This window comes from Clarias gariepinus, chromosome 6, assembly GCF_024256425.1.
Source record: "Clarias gariepinus isolate MV-2021 ecotype Netherlands chromosome 6, CGAR_prim_01v2, whole genome shotgun sequence".
Classification (NCBI taxonomy): domain Eukaryota; kingdom Metazoa; phylum Chordata; class Actinopteri; order Siluriformes; family Clariidae; genus Clarias; species Clarias gariepinus.
Genome location: NC_071105.1, coordinates 30233917 through 30248964, shown reverse-complemented (window position 1 = coordinate 30248964; position 15048 = coordinate 30233917). Strand labels below are relative to the sequence as shown.

The following is a 15048-nucleotide window of genomic DNA, read 5'->3' as shown; positions in this document are numbered from 1 at the left end:
ACCAAGAAAGAAATACATTGGTTGGTCCTACATAGTTGTGTCTAAAATTTGTTGCTGGTATAAACAAAACGGGAAGGCTGTGAAAAGGAAAACATGAGTATGCAATGCAATAAGCCTTGAAAATAGATAATGCACACAACAAAAACAGTGAGTCTTGAAAAAAAAATCGATCAAATTAGTAGAAAATTAAATAGCTAGTGTTTCTTTCCTAAGGTTCTGTGAAGGTTTCGTCAAATTCCCAAGAATGGTTTCAAAGAAGTTGTGAATAGAATGTGAAAAGGCAAATAGGCAGAAACAGGAGTTGATGTTTATAGCAGAACCGGACACACAGACAACTGCCAGCACTAACACCTAAAAAGTGGGCTTAAGAGAAGTGGTCATGGAGTGTAGATAACTGGATGAATGTGATAGTCAGTAATAAATCAAGAATCTTCATTGGCCAAGGAGATGCTGAAACCTTTGTCTGGTGCTATTCTAATAATTAAAACAATTAAATTACCCACTTATTTATGACATGGAGTTGCATGTCAGGTAAACAACGAGGTGAGATGGCAATTATTATTTTAATGATCTATGCATACATATATTGTGAAATTTTGTACACTGAAATTTTTATTAAAGCCCAGGGAGGAGCTACAAAGTACTAATTGGGACTAATTTGTTGTTGCTGTTGTTGATTTTTTGTTTTCCCCGCAACATTAAGCAATTCCATGTTTTTTCCCTTCCAGTTGAATCTGTTGGACGTACAGAGCCTCCTCAATTTACACACAGGTGGACTAATTAGGTGACTTCTGAAGACAATTTGTTCCACTCAATTTAAGTTAGGGGTATAAGAGTAAACGGGGCTAAATACAAACACACACCACACTTTTCACATTTTTCTTTGCAAAACATTTTGAAAACCATTAATCATTTTCCTTTCACTTCAGACTGACTTTGTGTCACTTTGTGGCGGTCTGTCACATTAAAATACCAATAAAATACATTTACGTTTTGTGGTTGTAGCGTGACAAAATGTGGAAAAGTTCAAGGGATGTGAATACTTTTTTAAAGCACTGTATGTTCAAATCAAGATTATGTACTTACCTCATCAAATTTGTGGACGTCATTGGATAAAAGGTTGACAGTCTGTCCTGTAGTGGTCTTTCCCATAGCAACGCTATTAAGGCACAATGCCTGAAAGATTTTTTTTAAAAGACTCCTTTATAGCATCATGTTCAACATATAAAACAGAGGAACAAAACTTTAGAATAGAAATCATCACTGTCTATTCTGTGATGTGATGACTGCCCCATAGAAATACAGACCTTCTTATAAATCATGTGACACATGGCGACGCGAAATCTCATGCCAGCTCTCAGGACATGGAAGAAATAGAGGTGGTGCATTAACGCGAGGACCAGCGTGGAGACAGACACCCCAGCAGCATAGCCATAGGCCTCATGAAGTGCGTCAATGTTATCTGGATCATAGTTCTCAAAATACTGAATAAGTTTCCCCAGAAACACAGGCTGAACCAACTTAATAAATTCCTGTAAAAACAGAACAATATCATTTAACCAACTGCTCATGATTTGTAGTAGTTTTTTAATGACACAATACAGTAAATAATGTTAGGATGCAATCAGGTTCATAAAACTTTGTACGATGACAAAGTTATTGTTATTTCAGATGTCTACCACAGTACCTTGGAGATGAAATTATTTTCTTTTTCTATTTGAGGGTATTTACATCCAAACAGGGAAAACACTGAAAAATGTACAGCACTTTTACATGTGATTCCCCTCCCTCTCTATTTTGAAGGGATCACCACTGATAAAAACTGCAGGTTTTTGTGATGTAAGCAATAAAAATAATCTTTCTCTAATATACACTAGATTAATATACAGTATAATAGTATGTGGATACCACCTATCTCCAAATTGGAGTTGTTAAAGATCCTGTTATATTGTAGATGTACATTTGCTCTCACAATAACCTTTACTCTTCTGGGAAGGATCCCTGTTAAATTTTGGATCATGGCTGTTGGATTTGTGTCAAGTTAGCTACAAGAGATCAGAAACTAATGCTGTACTAGAAGGATTGGGATGCAGTCAGGATTCAGATTCATTATAAACATGTCAAGTGGGGTTGAGGTCAGAGCATTGTGCAGGTTTCCATCTTGAGTTGCCTATTTTATTCCACTCCTTCTTGGAAAAATGCTTGAGAATCGCCTGTGGAAAGTCCCTCTATAAAGTCACATGTTTTTAATAGGGTTTAGATCTGGGCTCTAATTGGTCCACCCAAAAACTTCGATCTTCCTCTTCTGAAGCAATTGTTGACTTCTATTTGCACTTTGGGTTATTAACCATGCAAGAAAGGGAAATATTTCTACACCTTCAGCTCCACAACAAGGCTATGTGCCAAAAAAGGTAACAAGCACATGACATGATGCTTACTTAACCATGCTCCACAGAGGACATGGTGTACTTCGGTAATAAGTAATCTTGCTTTGCATCCAAGAAACTTCTAAAAATGATGTCCCAAACCTATACCTTGCTCTAATCAAATGATAACCTATTTAGGGATCTTAAATGGTTAAGTTTATAAACTTAAACTCATCACTTTCTATAATTTTTGGCATATCGTCTTATACAGGTATTAATGATATTTAATATGATCTTTTCTTTTAATATTAAACACATAGTGGAGTAGTAGTTACGGAAAAGGTCATATAAGACATGATGAGACCAGACCGATGAGTCAGGAAACCAAGCGCACACTTAATAACCAAATTAACCAAACAAGAGAGATACTGAGGCATGCTTTGGAGAAAACCAGTGTTCTGTGCCAAACAGATACATTCGGAGAGATGAACGGTAGCCAGTTACCAGTCTTCTTTGGAAAGCTGTTGTTTTAGATAGTGAGCCCACATATACTTAAAACAAGGGTGTGGTCTTTCTTTGCTTCTAAAACATGTTATTTAAACCTGTGTCATCAGCATTAATGGTCACTTTTACAGCCTTCCTTTTGTCAATTTTTACAAAAATTTCAAGAACTTTGTTTCCCCAAGTGAAGTCGCCAAAATCATCAATAGCTAATGACAAAACTGGCTCTCATTAGGACCGTCCCAAAAAAGGAAGCCCAAGAGCTACCCGTGCCATTTTTTTTTTTTTTGAAAGATGTTACCCTTAAATGATTGCGATGTCACATTCAAACAATTATCAAACAAATTTTAATATTAGTCAAGATAATCCAAGTACTGTAAATACAAAATAAATGTCATTTATTAAGGGGAAAAATCTGTCCATACCTACCAGGCCTTTCGCAGAATTGTTTTAATTTGGCTACATTTGAAGGTTTTTTATAAATGAATGGCCTGTTTATGGTCATCTTGATCACATTCAGGTCTGGACTTTGACTAGGCCAATGTAAAACCTTAATTTGTTTGTTTTTAGCCATTCATAGGTGGACTGATTGGTATGTTTCAGATTATTGTCTTGCTGCATAACCAAAGTGCACTTGAACTGATGACTAGACATTCGCTTTCAGAATTCCCTGTTAGAGCACAGAATTTATTGTTTTATCAATTAAGGCAGGTTGCCCAGGTCCTAAAACTGCAAACAAGCCCCAGACCATCACACTTACACCACTTGTTTGACTGTTGGTATGATGTTCTTTTTATAAAATGCTGTTATTTTTAATTAATTGTAACTTTTGTCTCATTAGTCCATAGAATATTTGCCCAAAGGTCTTGGCTATACATTTTTTTTTTTTTGGGAAATCAAGCCTTTGTGTCTCCCTTGGATTCCATTTTTGCCCAGTGTCTTTTTCATTGTTGAATCGTGAACACTGACCTTAACTGAGACAAATAAGGCCTGCAGTTCTTTAGATGCTGTTCTGGGTTGTTTTGTGAGCTCCTGGATGAGTCGTCATTGTGCTCTTGGAGTAATTTTGGTAGGCCGGCCACTTCTGGGAAAGTTTATCACTGTTGCAAGTTTTTTCCATTTATGGATAATGGTTCTCACTGAGGGGCAGCACGGTGGTGTAATGGTTAGCACTGTCATCTTGCACCTCCAGGGTGTGGGTTCAATTCCTGGCCAGGCTCGATTCCCGTCTCTGTGTGCATGGAGTTTGCATGTCCTTGTGCTTGGTGGGTTTTCCCCGGGTACTCCGGTTTCCTCCCACAGTCGATAGATCTGCAAATTTGGCTAATTGGCATTCCCAAATTGCCCATAGTGTGTGAAAAAAAGTGTGTGAGTGTATGTGTGTGCCCTGCAATGAATTGGCACCCTGTCCAGGGTATACCCCCCTCATGCCCCAAGTCTCCTGGGATACTGTAGGCTCCAGGCCTACAGTATTGGCACCCCTGATGTTATTACTTCGTACAACCTCCTTTTGCCAACAAGAGCGCAGTTAATCTGCTCCTATAACATTTTCAAGATTGGAGAATACAGATAGAGGGATCTTTGACTATTCCTCTTTGCACAATCGTTCTTAATCATCCTGCGTGCTCTCTTAGGTAGTTACTCATCTTTTGTTTTATGACAGAACCAATTAGAGTGTTTGTTGCCAAAAAGCTCAATCTTAGTCTCATCTGACTACAGCACACAGTCCCAGTTAAAGTCCTAGTACCAGATGTTTACATTTGTGATTGTAGGTAAAAAAAAGTTTTTTTCCTTAAAAAAATAAAATAATAACATACTTTTGACTATTAAAAAAGGGGTCAAAACAAAATAGGGTTTTAATTTAAAATTTCCTTGTAATGTCCTGTCTGGTAATGTCCTGTAATGCCTACACTGTTCACCTGAATTTAATGTAAATACCCTCATATTAATGCTTAAACTTTTCCAATCTCATAGTCTCAATAAATTCATGATTTAATATCAACTTAATTTTACAATGGTAGGCAGCTAAAATACCAATACAATGGAACCTCGGATTACGAGCATAATTCGTTCCGGAAGCGGGCCCGTATTCCAAAACACTCGTAAATCAAAGCACATTTCCCATAAGAAATAATGGAAATTAAAATTATTCGTTCCACAGCTCAAAGAAAGAAATACAAAAAAATAATTAACACAAAATATAAAGTAAAAATAAAACAAATGAACATGCATGTTACCTTAAAAAAAGTAAAAATAAATCCTGACCAATAAGTGTTTCCATTTATTATTACCGTTTTGTGTGTGCGTGAGCGTAATTTGACACCGTGCCGGTTGTGTGTGAGTGAAGCACCCCCTCTCTGTTTCACACACAAACACACGCACACAAACACATTAAAGGCGAGAGAGAGAGAGAGAGATGAACTGGCACGGTGTCAAATTATGCGCGCGCACACACATAACACACACACTCAAAAACTGACACACACAGTAAAGGGGAGAGAAAAAGAGAGCGTGTCTGTTTGTGTTTGAACAGGCGCGGTGTCAAATTATGCGCACACACACATAACACACACACACTCTGCAGTGCAAGAGAAAAAAACACACACACACGGATTGATTATACCAGTAAGAGACGAGCACTAAGACCCAGCAGGGGAGATGAATACCCGCAGCGCCAGAGAGAGAAAAAACGTTGGCTCAGTTGTGATGACGCGACGCTCGGTGTCAAAACAAGAAGCGCATGCGTTATACATGATACTCGGAGCTCGTAAACCACGACAACTCTCATTTTTTAAGTCAAAATTTATTAAAAATCTTTGCTCGTCTTTCGGAACACTTGTAAACCGCGTTACTCGTAATCCGAGGTTCCACTGTATTAGCCTATGCCCAATATAACACTATGGCAACTGTGTCCAAGATTTATGGTTCCTTATGCTGAAAAAAAAATGCTATGTGTACCTCAACAAAGGTGAATATCCCCAAGATGGTATATGACTTCCAATAACACTTGATAATGGCTTTGGTAAGTTTAGGAGCTCGAAGCTCTTTAGACGCCATCGCCACTTCATGGTCCCAATAGCTAAGAGACAAAGATACAGATATTATTATTATTATTATTATTATTATGTTTTGTTATGTTTGAACATTATGCAGTTTTTTAAAAAGCACACTCCCATTAAGGTAGAAATTTAAAGGTAGCACTCAAACACTTCCCAACATTTATACCTCATTAATAATGACCATGGCTTTATGTTAGGTTTTGATCTCTTTACAGTAAAAAATTCAGCACAACCACAGTAAAAACTTGTTTTATCACATCATACAAAAATTGCCTGACTTTTCACTACACATTGAGCTGTGCACCAGATATGAACTTTACAAAGCACTACTGCTTTATAGCACCCCTGGGTCAATGCAGATGGTTATCCAGTAACAACTATTTGTAAACTTAAGTCCACTCATATCTTCAACCTTATTATTATAGACCTTTTTTGTGGCTGTACAAAGTCTGCTGCTACAGGCTCTCGGTATAGGTGTGATTTTATATAAGGTAGTGGAGTCGTTTTGTGCCCTGTGTACACTGTCCAGGAGGTTTAAAAAAAATGAGAGATCTCTGTAAATAAGGTAACACACAACTGGGTTTTTATAATCGATGCAATTTACTGTAGCACTTTCAATGGATGTTGTCATAAAGCCGCATTACAGAAAGAAAAATCCCAGATATAAATTTAAATAAGTATTTATGCATTTAAAGCTTTATTAGTGTATCCCTAATAAGCACTGCATTTTAACAGATAATGAATAATTTTAATAATTTTTGTATTACCAGTGACTACGCTGGATGCCATACCTGTCAGCTAAAAACAGGAAACTGTGAGGCTACAATTCATATTGGCTCATCTAAATTGGATAACAGAAGATTGAAAAGACTGGTCTGATAAGACTTAATTTCTGCTGCCACATCCGAGGGTAACCTCAGAATTTGGAGGGAAAACAACATGAAAGCATGCATCCACCCTACCTCGTGTCAACAGTTTAAACTGGCTCCTCATCAACAGCAGCCCAGTGGAGAGAGTGGACAGCTTTCGATACCTCAATGTTCACATCACGCAGGACCTATCATGGTCCTGTCACATCAACACCAGGGTGAAAAAGACCTTGCAGCGTCTCTGCTACCTAGGACGCTTGAGAGACTCCATCTGCCCTCCAAGGTGCCTAGGAATTTCTACTCCTGCACCATAGAGAGCATCCTGACGGGAAACATCACGACCTGGTTTGGAAACAGCACCATGCAGGACAGACGAGCTCTACAGAGGGTGGTGCGATCAGCTGAGCGCATCATCCGCACCGAGCTCCCTGACCTGCACTCAATCTACACCAAGCGGTGCTGGACCAAGGCCAGGAGGATAGTAAAGGACCTCAGCCATCCCAACAATGAACTGTTCTCTCTGTTGCGGTCTGGGAAGCGATTCGACTCCCTGAGGGCCAACACAGAGAGACTGAGGAGGAGCTTCTTCCCGCATGCGATAAGGTCTCTCAATCACAACACGACACAGGACTAATACCGTCTTTTTGCAACATCCAACACTGACTGGGCATCCATGGCCACTTTGGACACATTCATGCACACTTTGCACTACATATTTATATTTTCATATTTTTTTTATATATTTTCATATTTTTATATTTTCATATTTTCATCTAGGGACCACTGCACAAAACACTTTAAATAAGTAACTTTACGAAGTCACTTTTTATGCACAACCCGGCCATTTCAAACTTTTAAATTTCTGTTTTAACAAATTTCTATTTCTATTTTTCTTTTCTATATTTCTATATCTGTTATATTGATATTTTGTTCTCATTTCACTAAGGTTATCTTATTTTCTAATGTATTTCTTTTATTACAGTATATTTTCTGTACAGCATATTTTACTAGTTAATTTTATTCTTAATGTATTTCTTTAATTTATACTTATTTTCTTATGTATGAGCTTTTATTTTTTTAAGGTCACTGGCAGTCGTGTAAGAATACAGATAGAGGTACTGCGTACCTATAGTACTGTGTATGACTGTGTATGTGACAAATCAAATTTTAATTTTAATTTAAATATTGGTGTGGGAAATATTTGCTTGGCACATTTTGGGTACCGATTGAGCATATTTAAATGTCACAGCCTACTTGAGTATTGCTGCTGGCCATGTCCTAACCACAGCATAACACACCATGTCACAAAGCTAAAGTAATCTTAAACTGGTTTCTTGAATTTGCTTGAAGTTCACTGTGCCTTCACAGTCACCATAACTTAAAAATACAGAGCCTTTGATCTCCTTTTTTGGTGGAAAATAAGCCCAAATAATCACCCCTCCACGACTGTGCTTGACAGCTTCACAAGCCCAAGCATCAAGCCCAAACAACTTCTGGAACAATGTCTTATGGACAAATGAGACCAAATTGAAGTTGTTTGGGCTTATTTTGCACCCACAGGATCTGGCCACCTTGCAGTCATTCAGTTGACCACAAACTCCTTTGTTTACCAGAATACTACAAAGGCAAATGTGAGGCCATCTGTCTGACAGCTAAAGCCTGGTCAAAATTGGGTCTTTAAATATGACAATAAGCCAAAGCACACTGGTAAATCTATATCAGAATGGCTAACAAAATAAATGCATCAAGGCTGTTGAATGGCCTAGTCAAAGTCCAGACCAACGTTACAAAAGCTGTGCATAAACGAATGCCCAAAAACCTCAATGAACTGAAGCAATGTTGTAAAGAACAATGGGCCAAAATTCCTCCATGGATAGGCTGATAAAGTCATACAGGAAAAGATTACATCAAGTTATTGTTGGTAAAGCTGGATCTACAAGCTAGTGAATCGTGGGAGGAGCTAGTTTTGCTCACATGTTTTTCTTTTTCGCCTAATTTTTGTTAAATAAATAATGACACGATGAAAAAAAAACATTATTGTTCGTCTGAGGTTATATTTGCCTAAAGCAGAGAGCAGTTATGATCAGATTATTTTTTGTTTTTACACAAAAACACATACAATTGAAAGGGGAGGATATTCAATTATGAGAATTATGATGAGCGAAAAAGTACTCTGTTGCAGTGTATGCTAAAATGGGACTAAATTGAATCCCTTTTTTTTTTTTACTGAATTCGCGCTAATTATTAAGGCTACATAATTTTTATCTTCCAATTGTTAAAATCTGAAGAAAAATGGATTCCGAACTAGTTATTTACTCTGATCATACAGTAATTTTAAGTAAACATAAACTTAGTGGACATTACATTTCATAGTGCAGGACAAAGTACACAAATCTTGTACTTGATTTAAAGTAATGGTAAAATATTACTTAAGTGAAATGGAAGTCCTCCATTTACGTTTCAACTCCCTCAAATTTCTCTCTCTTGTCCTGCTTCCAGATTGTGAATGTGCTCTTTGTTTCTTAGCTAAAACCACCTCTGCTTCTGATTTCAAACACATGCTATATGGTTGACTATTTACAGAAGGAATGCAAATCATACAATTACTTATAATGTCAGCAGGTGAAGATATGACCACTTCAAATACTACACACCATTATGGTTATGTAATCCAATGCATTATACCAATGTAGTACAATAGAAAGTACAGTACAAATATTTGTAGTAGGATGTAGTGGAGTAAAAGTAAAAAGCATCCGCTAATAAAACTACTAACGGCTTTTCAGAAATTATACGCAAAGGACAAAGTGTACGGTTTTAATATGCAAGAGCAACACTCGTCTCTTATTATATTTCTTCCTGGAGACTTTTTTATTAATATAAATCCTAAACTGCGATCTAGTTAACAGCGATCTAGTTTTCTTGCATTCCTTCTGCACTGAAACAAGATTTTAAATCACTTTCTGTTGTTGTATAACAACGTGTCTGTAGACCGATTAGCCATAAAACCACTTGCCAGTGAAATTTTTTTAGAGGGCTAATATTTGAATAGTTGAGTTACCAATGCTATCTCATTACAGTGCCACCTCTCATGGAGTCTGATATATTAAGCTAATGTCTGATAAATAAAGGCTGATGTGTGTGGAATGCAAAGGTCAAGTCTGCATGGTCTCATCCTGGTCAGATAAGTCAGGATATCATGGTTTAACATCACATGGATAGCTGCGTGCCGATGCATCACTTATCTAGAGAAGAGCTAGCACCAGGATGTACTATGGGAAGAGACAGCATCAAGCTCTAGACATTGTTTGGATGGAAAGACTTGGGGCCTGGTATTCATGTGGAAGTACTACCTACTTAAACAATCATTAACAACAATCCATTTCAGTCTCTGTGGGATGTACTAGACAAACAAGTCTGATCCATGGAGGCCCTACCTGGCAACCTATAAAAAAAAAATAACAGCTGATGTTTTGGTACCAGATGCCACAGCACACCTTTAGAGGTGTAGGTGGTTTTATTATTATGGCTGATTATTATGTTATGAAACCCTTTTTTCAATTTTATATATTTATCATCAAGGCCTATAATAACATTTTGGTCCTCACCATCAATAAACAAACAAATAATTTAAGTCAATGACAACAATAAAACCCACAACGGATTTTAACACATATTTTCCCCCCAAAAATATTAACTTAACCTTAAGAAACTTGGTTTAACATTAGTAAATATTAATATGACAGCTGTGACAGCTGAACTTTTTGCAGTTTATTATTTTATACCCATTGAGTGTACAGTAGGTTTCATGCATCATGTAAAGACCAAAGAACAGCAGTTATGATCTCAGAGAAGCAACTGTTGCTGCTGCTTAATCTGGGAATGTTTATAAGGCCATCCTTTAAAAATGTAAAAAAAAATTATATTCTATAGTGAGAAGCATTGTTATTGGAGATCCTTCAATACAATCGCTAATCCTTTACAGAGGCAGCATTCTTGAAAATTCAAAAGACAAAAAAAAAAATACATTATGTGATCTAGAGGCAACTTGTGTTTATATAAAAAACTAAAGAATCAAAGTGCTATTGGCCAGGTTAAAGTCCAGACCTTATAACGACATTGTGGAATCTTTAGAGAGCTGTGCATAAGTGAGCACACTTACCCTCAAACATATATTAACTGAAGCAATGTTATAAAGATGAGTAGGCCAAAATTTTCACAATGGCACCAATACTTAAAGTTACAGGCTACATGTTATTAAATGATCTGGTGTACTTGATTTTTCTTTTCTCTGTTCTTGTTATTTTATTTTATTTTTTTATTTTAATTGTCTACATATTTAAATCTGTTGTGCATTTTCTTGTTGTTGTCATTTACTACGCCTGCTTGTTTGTTTACAGAAGTTGTAGAAAAACACACAATTCTTATTTGGGCACTGATAAATAAATATGGTTCATAAAAGTAATTTACCAAGAAATACGCAAAACAAAAAGTAACTAATAAAAAAACAATTCAAAGACGTGACTTTAGAGATTGTTAAGCAGTGACTTTTCTTACACTGAGATATACTCTCACTCCTGGCAAAAAATAAAAAATAAATAAAATCTTATGGCCTTTTTTTTCTTCCATGTATTTTTCTTCTCAACCATTGCCCCTTCATATTTTCTTTCGTCATACATACAGTAAAGAAATTAGGCATATTAGACAAGTATGGACATATTCATCAATAAATAAAACTTTGGTGACTCAAAACCTGTACTAAAGGTTGCATGGGACATTAAGTTTATGCCTTTTACAGTACATACCACTGAAGTTCCTCGCCGAGTTTATTGGAGCTGTCCTCAGGAAGGAGTTTATACATATCATCTTCCTCAAGTCTTCTTCTGTATCCAATGCGAAATAGAGGATTTAACCAGCTGGACAAAAGGGGAAATGAGAAAAAACATGAAAATGTTGCTAATTAGATTACAGAACCTAAACAAGAATAATGTAAAAACAAAGCTGAAAACATTATGTGTGTGACAAACCCAAGGTTTACAGGAAACTCAAGAGTTTGGATCTATTTAAAAACCTTCATTCACCCTGGAGGTCTTTAATACCAAGGCCAAAAGGAAAAGGGTGTGCGAGTCGGAGCTGTTAAAGTTTCTGGCCAAAGAAAACAGATCGAGACAATAACTAACAGACAGATCCCGAGACGGGGACACTCGCTGCTGCACGAGACACGCGATCGTTTAACTCAGATCAAAAGAACCTTCGGAAAAGAAACATTGTATTAAAACAGACATTAACTGCCACCATTCTATAATACAAATGTACATTTGCTGATTTCCTTCTATAACTTTGAGTTAACCACTTTAAAACAGTAAGACATCACAGTGAACTCGGACCAAAGCGAGAACAGTACAGCGCTTCTGTCATCCGTCCAGTCCAGCCGGTTTAATCTAAACAGACCTCCAGAAACGTGTCTGGAGCAGAGCCGAGATGAATGACAGTAACCCTTAAAGATCCCCCAAATCTACCGTACTAGCATACTTACCAGAAAAGTATCTGAGAGAATATATTTGCGGAAGCAGCCGGATTAGTCCTGGCATCTTTCCCTACTGGCTCCATGAACGACTTCGTATTGACTTTCTTGATATTCAGATATACACAGTAGTCCTGTTCTCCTCGTGCAGGCTTCCACTCGGGGAAAACACCCTCCTCACCGCTTGTGTAACTTCAGTATCACACATGCACGCGCGTAATAGCGACCAGGTGACCGCTGTGGAGACTCCGCGGCTTCGCTTTAAGTAAACGCCCAGTTCACCCGTGACGACGGCGCAGCCATTGGTTGACATATTTCGCAAACAGAGAGCATCTTAACTAAAGTCTTACAGATATTGTAACAGTGGTAATCCATTGATTGTGTAAATCACGTAATATTAAACACGCAGAATGTCACGCGCGTAATATTAAACACGCGCGGTTTGCGCGGGCGGGATTAACACGTTATAATTGACGTCACTACACAGTCCAGCTACAGTACGTTACTGCTACGTTACTTACGTTATATAGTGTACAGTATACTGTACATACAGCAGCCGAGGATCAGAGTGACAAAATTATAAGGCCAGACAACACAAAGCACTTCCTGATCACTCTGCACTGTACTTCAGACAGAGGCTGATCCAGGGGCTTTATCACAAAACGGAAGCACACTGGCAGTTAAAACCAGTGTCCTAGCTCGAAGTAAAAGACTCCTTAGCACCCTGTGGTTTTGTGATATATTAATTCGTGAGCACTCAAATTATGTGATATTATGTGACTCCTAACGTCACGTGCAACTCACATGACCAGAGTGCTTAAATGAATTTATATATATATATTAAAAATAATAAAATAGAATTCAATACAATCATTTATTATGAAGTTTAAAACTTTAACTATAACTTGTGACATATAATTACTAACTTCTGCAAGAATACACTTAAGCAAGTCCAAAGTAATATCAGGAGGAATTATTCCAAAAGACTTGGGCCATGAATCCGCCCAATCCATCACAGGGCACCTGCGCTCATTCACACACTACAGACAATTTTGGAACACTGATTAGCCTAATTTGCATGTCTTTTGACTGTCGGAGGAAACCAGAGTACTTGGAGGAAACCCACCATGCACAGGGACAATACTGTAGCAAACTCCATGACCACAGACCAAAGGCGAATCAAACCAAGACCCTGGAGAGCTAATAACAACTAAGCCATCATACCGCCTATAACGCTGCATTAATGACATAGTTTTTAAAGTGGTTAACAATCCCCCTTTATTCCTGGCATTAACATGTTAATTTCCCCAGCCCTAACTTGTACAGTGCTTGGCCAAAAAAAAGCACCACTTGGATTTAACTAAACAAATAGTAACGAGCCTTCTACTGGATAAATACTGCTGTGATTAACATGTTTCAGCTGGCCACCAATTTATTTAACATAATCACAGACACACACAAACAAATCATCTAAAGCATAGAAAGGGTTAACCAACATATACATAAAGTTCAAAACATCTTGACTTCACCTTGACATGGCCAAATTGTGATGACTAGATGATTGGATCAGATCATTTTCAAAACAGCTGGTCTTGTGGGGTGTTCTACAGTAGGTGTGGAGTTTTTACTCCCCCATCAAAAGTGATTCAAGAAAGTGTGTAGAGGTCTGCAACACATTACAAAATATCGGAAACCATTCCTCCTGATGGCTCAATATTTTCTGACCTCCCCTTTATCTCTAAGATTCTGGAAAAAAGAGTAGCACAGCAGCTGTGTTCATATTTACAGTACATAAAAATAGCATACATGAACTGTATGAGTCAGGATGTAGGCCTCATCACAGGACAGAGATGGCACATGTTAGCGTAGTAAATGACCTCCTATTGGCCTCTGATCAGAGTTGTGTCACTGTGCTTGTGTTACTTGACCTCAGTTCAGCTTTTGACACCATTTTATTCTCTATCACATTTTAAAAAATGTTGTAGGAATAAAGGGAACGACCGTCTCCAGGTTCAGATCTTACAGACAGTTACTGTCTCAGTAAAACAGTTGAGAAAAAACAGCTTAATAAAGTTGAGAAATGTGTGAAAGACATAAGAAAGTGGATGTTTATTAACCTCCTTCTGCTTAATCCTGACAAGACAGAAGTTCTAGTCATAGGACCTTATGCAGCCAGAAGAAATCACATTATAACTTTGGATGGCCTCTTTGTTCCATGAAGTGCAACAGTAAAAGACCTTGGTGTGATTATAGATGACAGTTTTTCATTTGAAACTCATGTAGATAATTTTACCAGGATAACATTTTTTCATCACAGAAATCTCTCAGCCAAGATAAGGACTATATTGTCACTAAACGAAACAGTGCAGAAAAATTAGTTCATGCTTTTATTACCTCTAGGTTGGACTATTGTAACACCTTACTGTCTGGTTGTTCAGTTAGGGGTATAAACAAGCTTCAGTTAGTCCAGAATGCAGCAGTGAGAGTCCTCACTAGAACCAGAAGATATGAGCACATATCCACACTGCATTGCCTCCCATTTCAAATTTTGCATGTACAAAGCATTAAATGGTCTTGTGCTGCAGTGTCTGCTAATGTAAACTGCTAGTGTCTTACGAGCCGCCACGCTACTTCAATCAAAGGATGCAGGCTGCTTGTCAGTACTCCGTATTATGAAAACTACAGCAGGGGGCAGAGCTTTTTCTTACAAAGCCCCAAAGTTATGGAAT

The 15048-nt window shown here is 37.6% G+C and overlaps 1 protein-coding gene across 4 annotated transcripts in view; it reads right to left on the bottom strand.

Annotated features, from left to right (window-relative positions):
• The window catches only part of abcc4 (ATP-binding cassette, sub-family C (CFTR/MRP), member 4), a 53076-nt gene extending 40283 nt beyond the window's left edge, over window positions 1-12793 (bottom strand). Inside the window, exons 1-5 of one of the 4 annotated variants that reach the window (XM_053498068.1) lie at window positions 12332-12793; window positions 11601-11711; window positions 5826-5946; window positions 1308-1532; window positions 1087-1176 (exon numbers count right to left, since the gene is read on the bottom strand). In XM_053498068.1, coding sequence (XP_053354043.1) covers window positions 1087-1176; window positions 1308-1532; window positions 5826-5946; window positions 11601-11711; window positions 12332-12405 — 621 coding nt within the window. In that variant the 5' untranslated portion in view covers window positions 12406-12793. Of the gene's footprint in view, window positions 1-1086; window positions 1202-1307; window positions 1533-5825; window positions 5947-11600; window positions 11712-11876; window positions 12033-12331 lie in introns of those variants that run through there. The other 3 variants (XM_053498069.1, XM_053498071.1, XM_053498070.1) reach the window with 3 other exon arrangements.
• Window positions 12794-15048: the final 2255 nt, after the last annotated feature.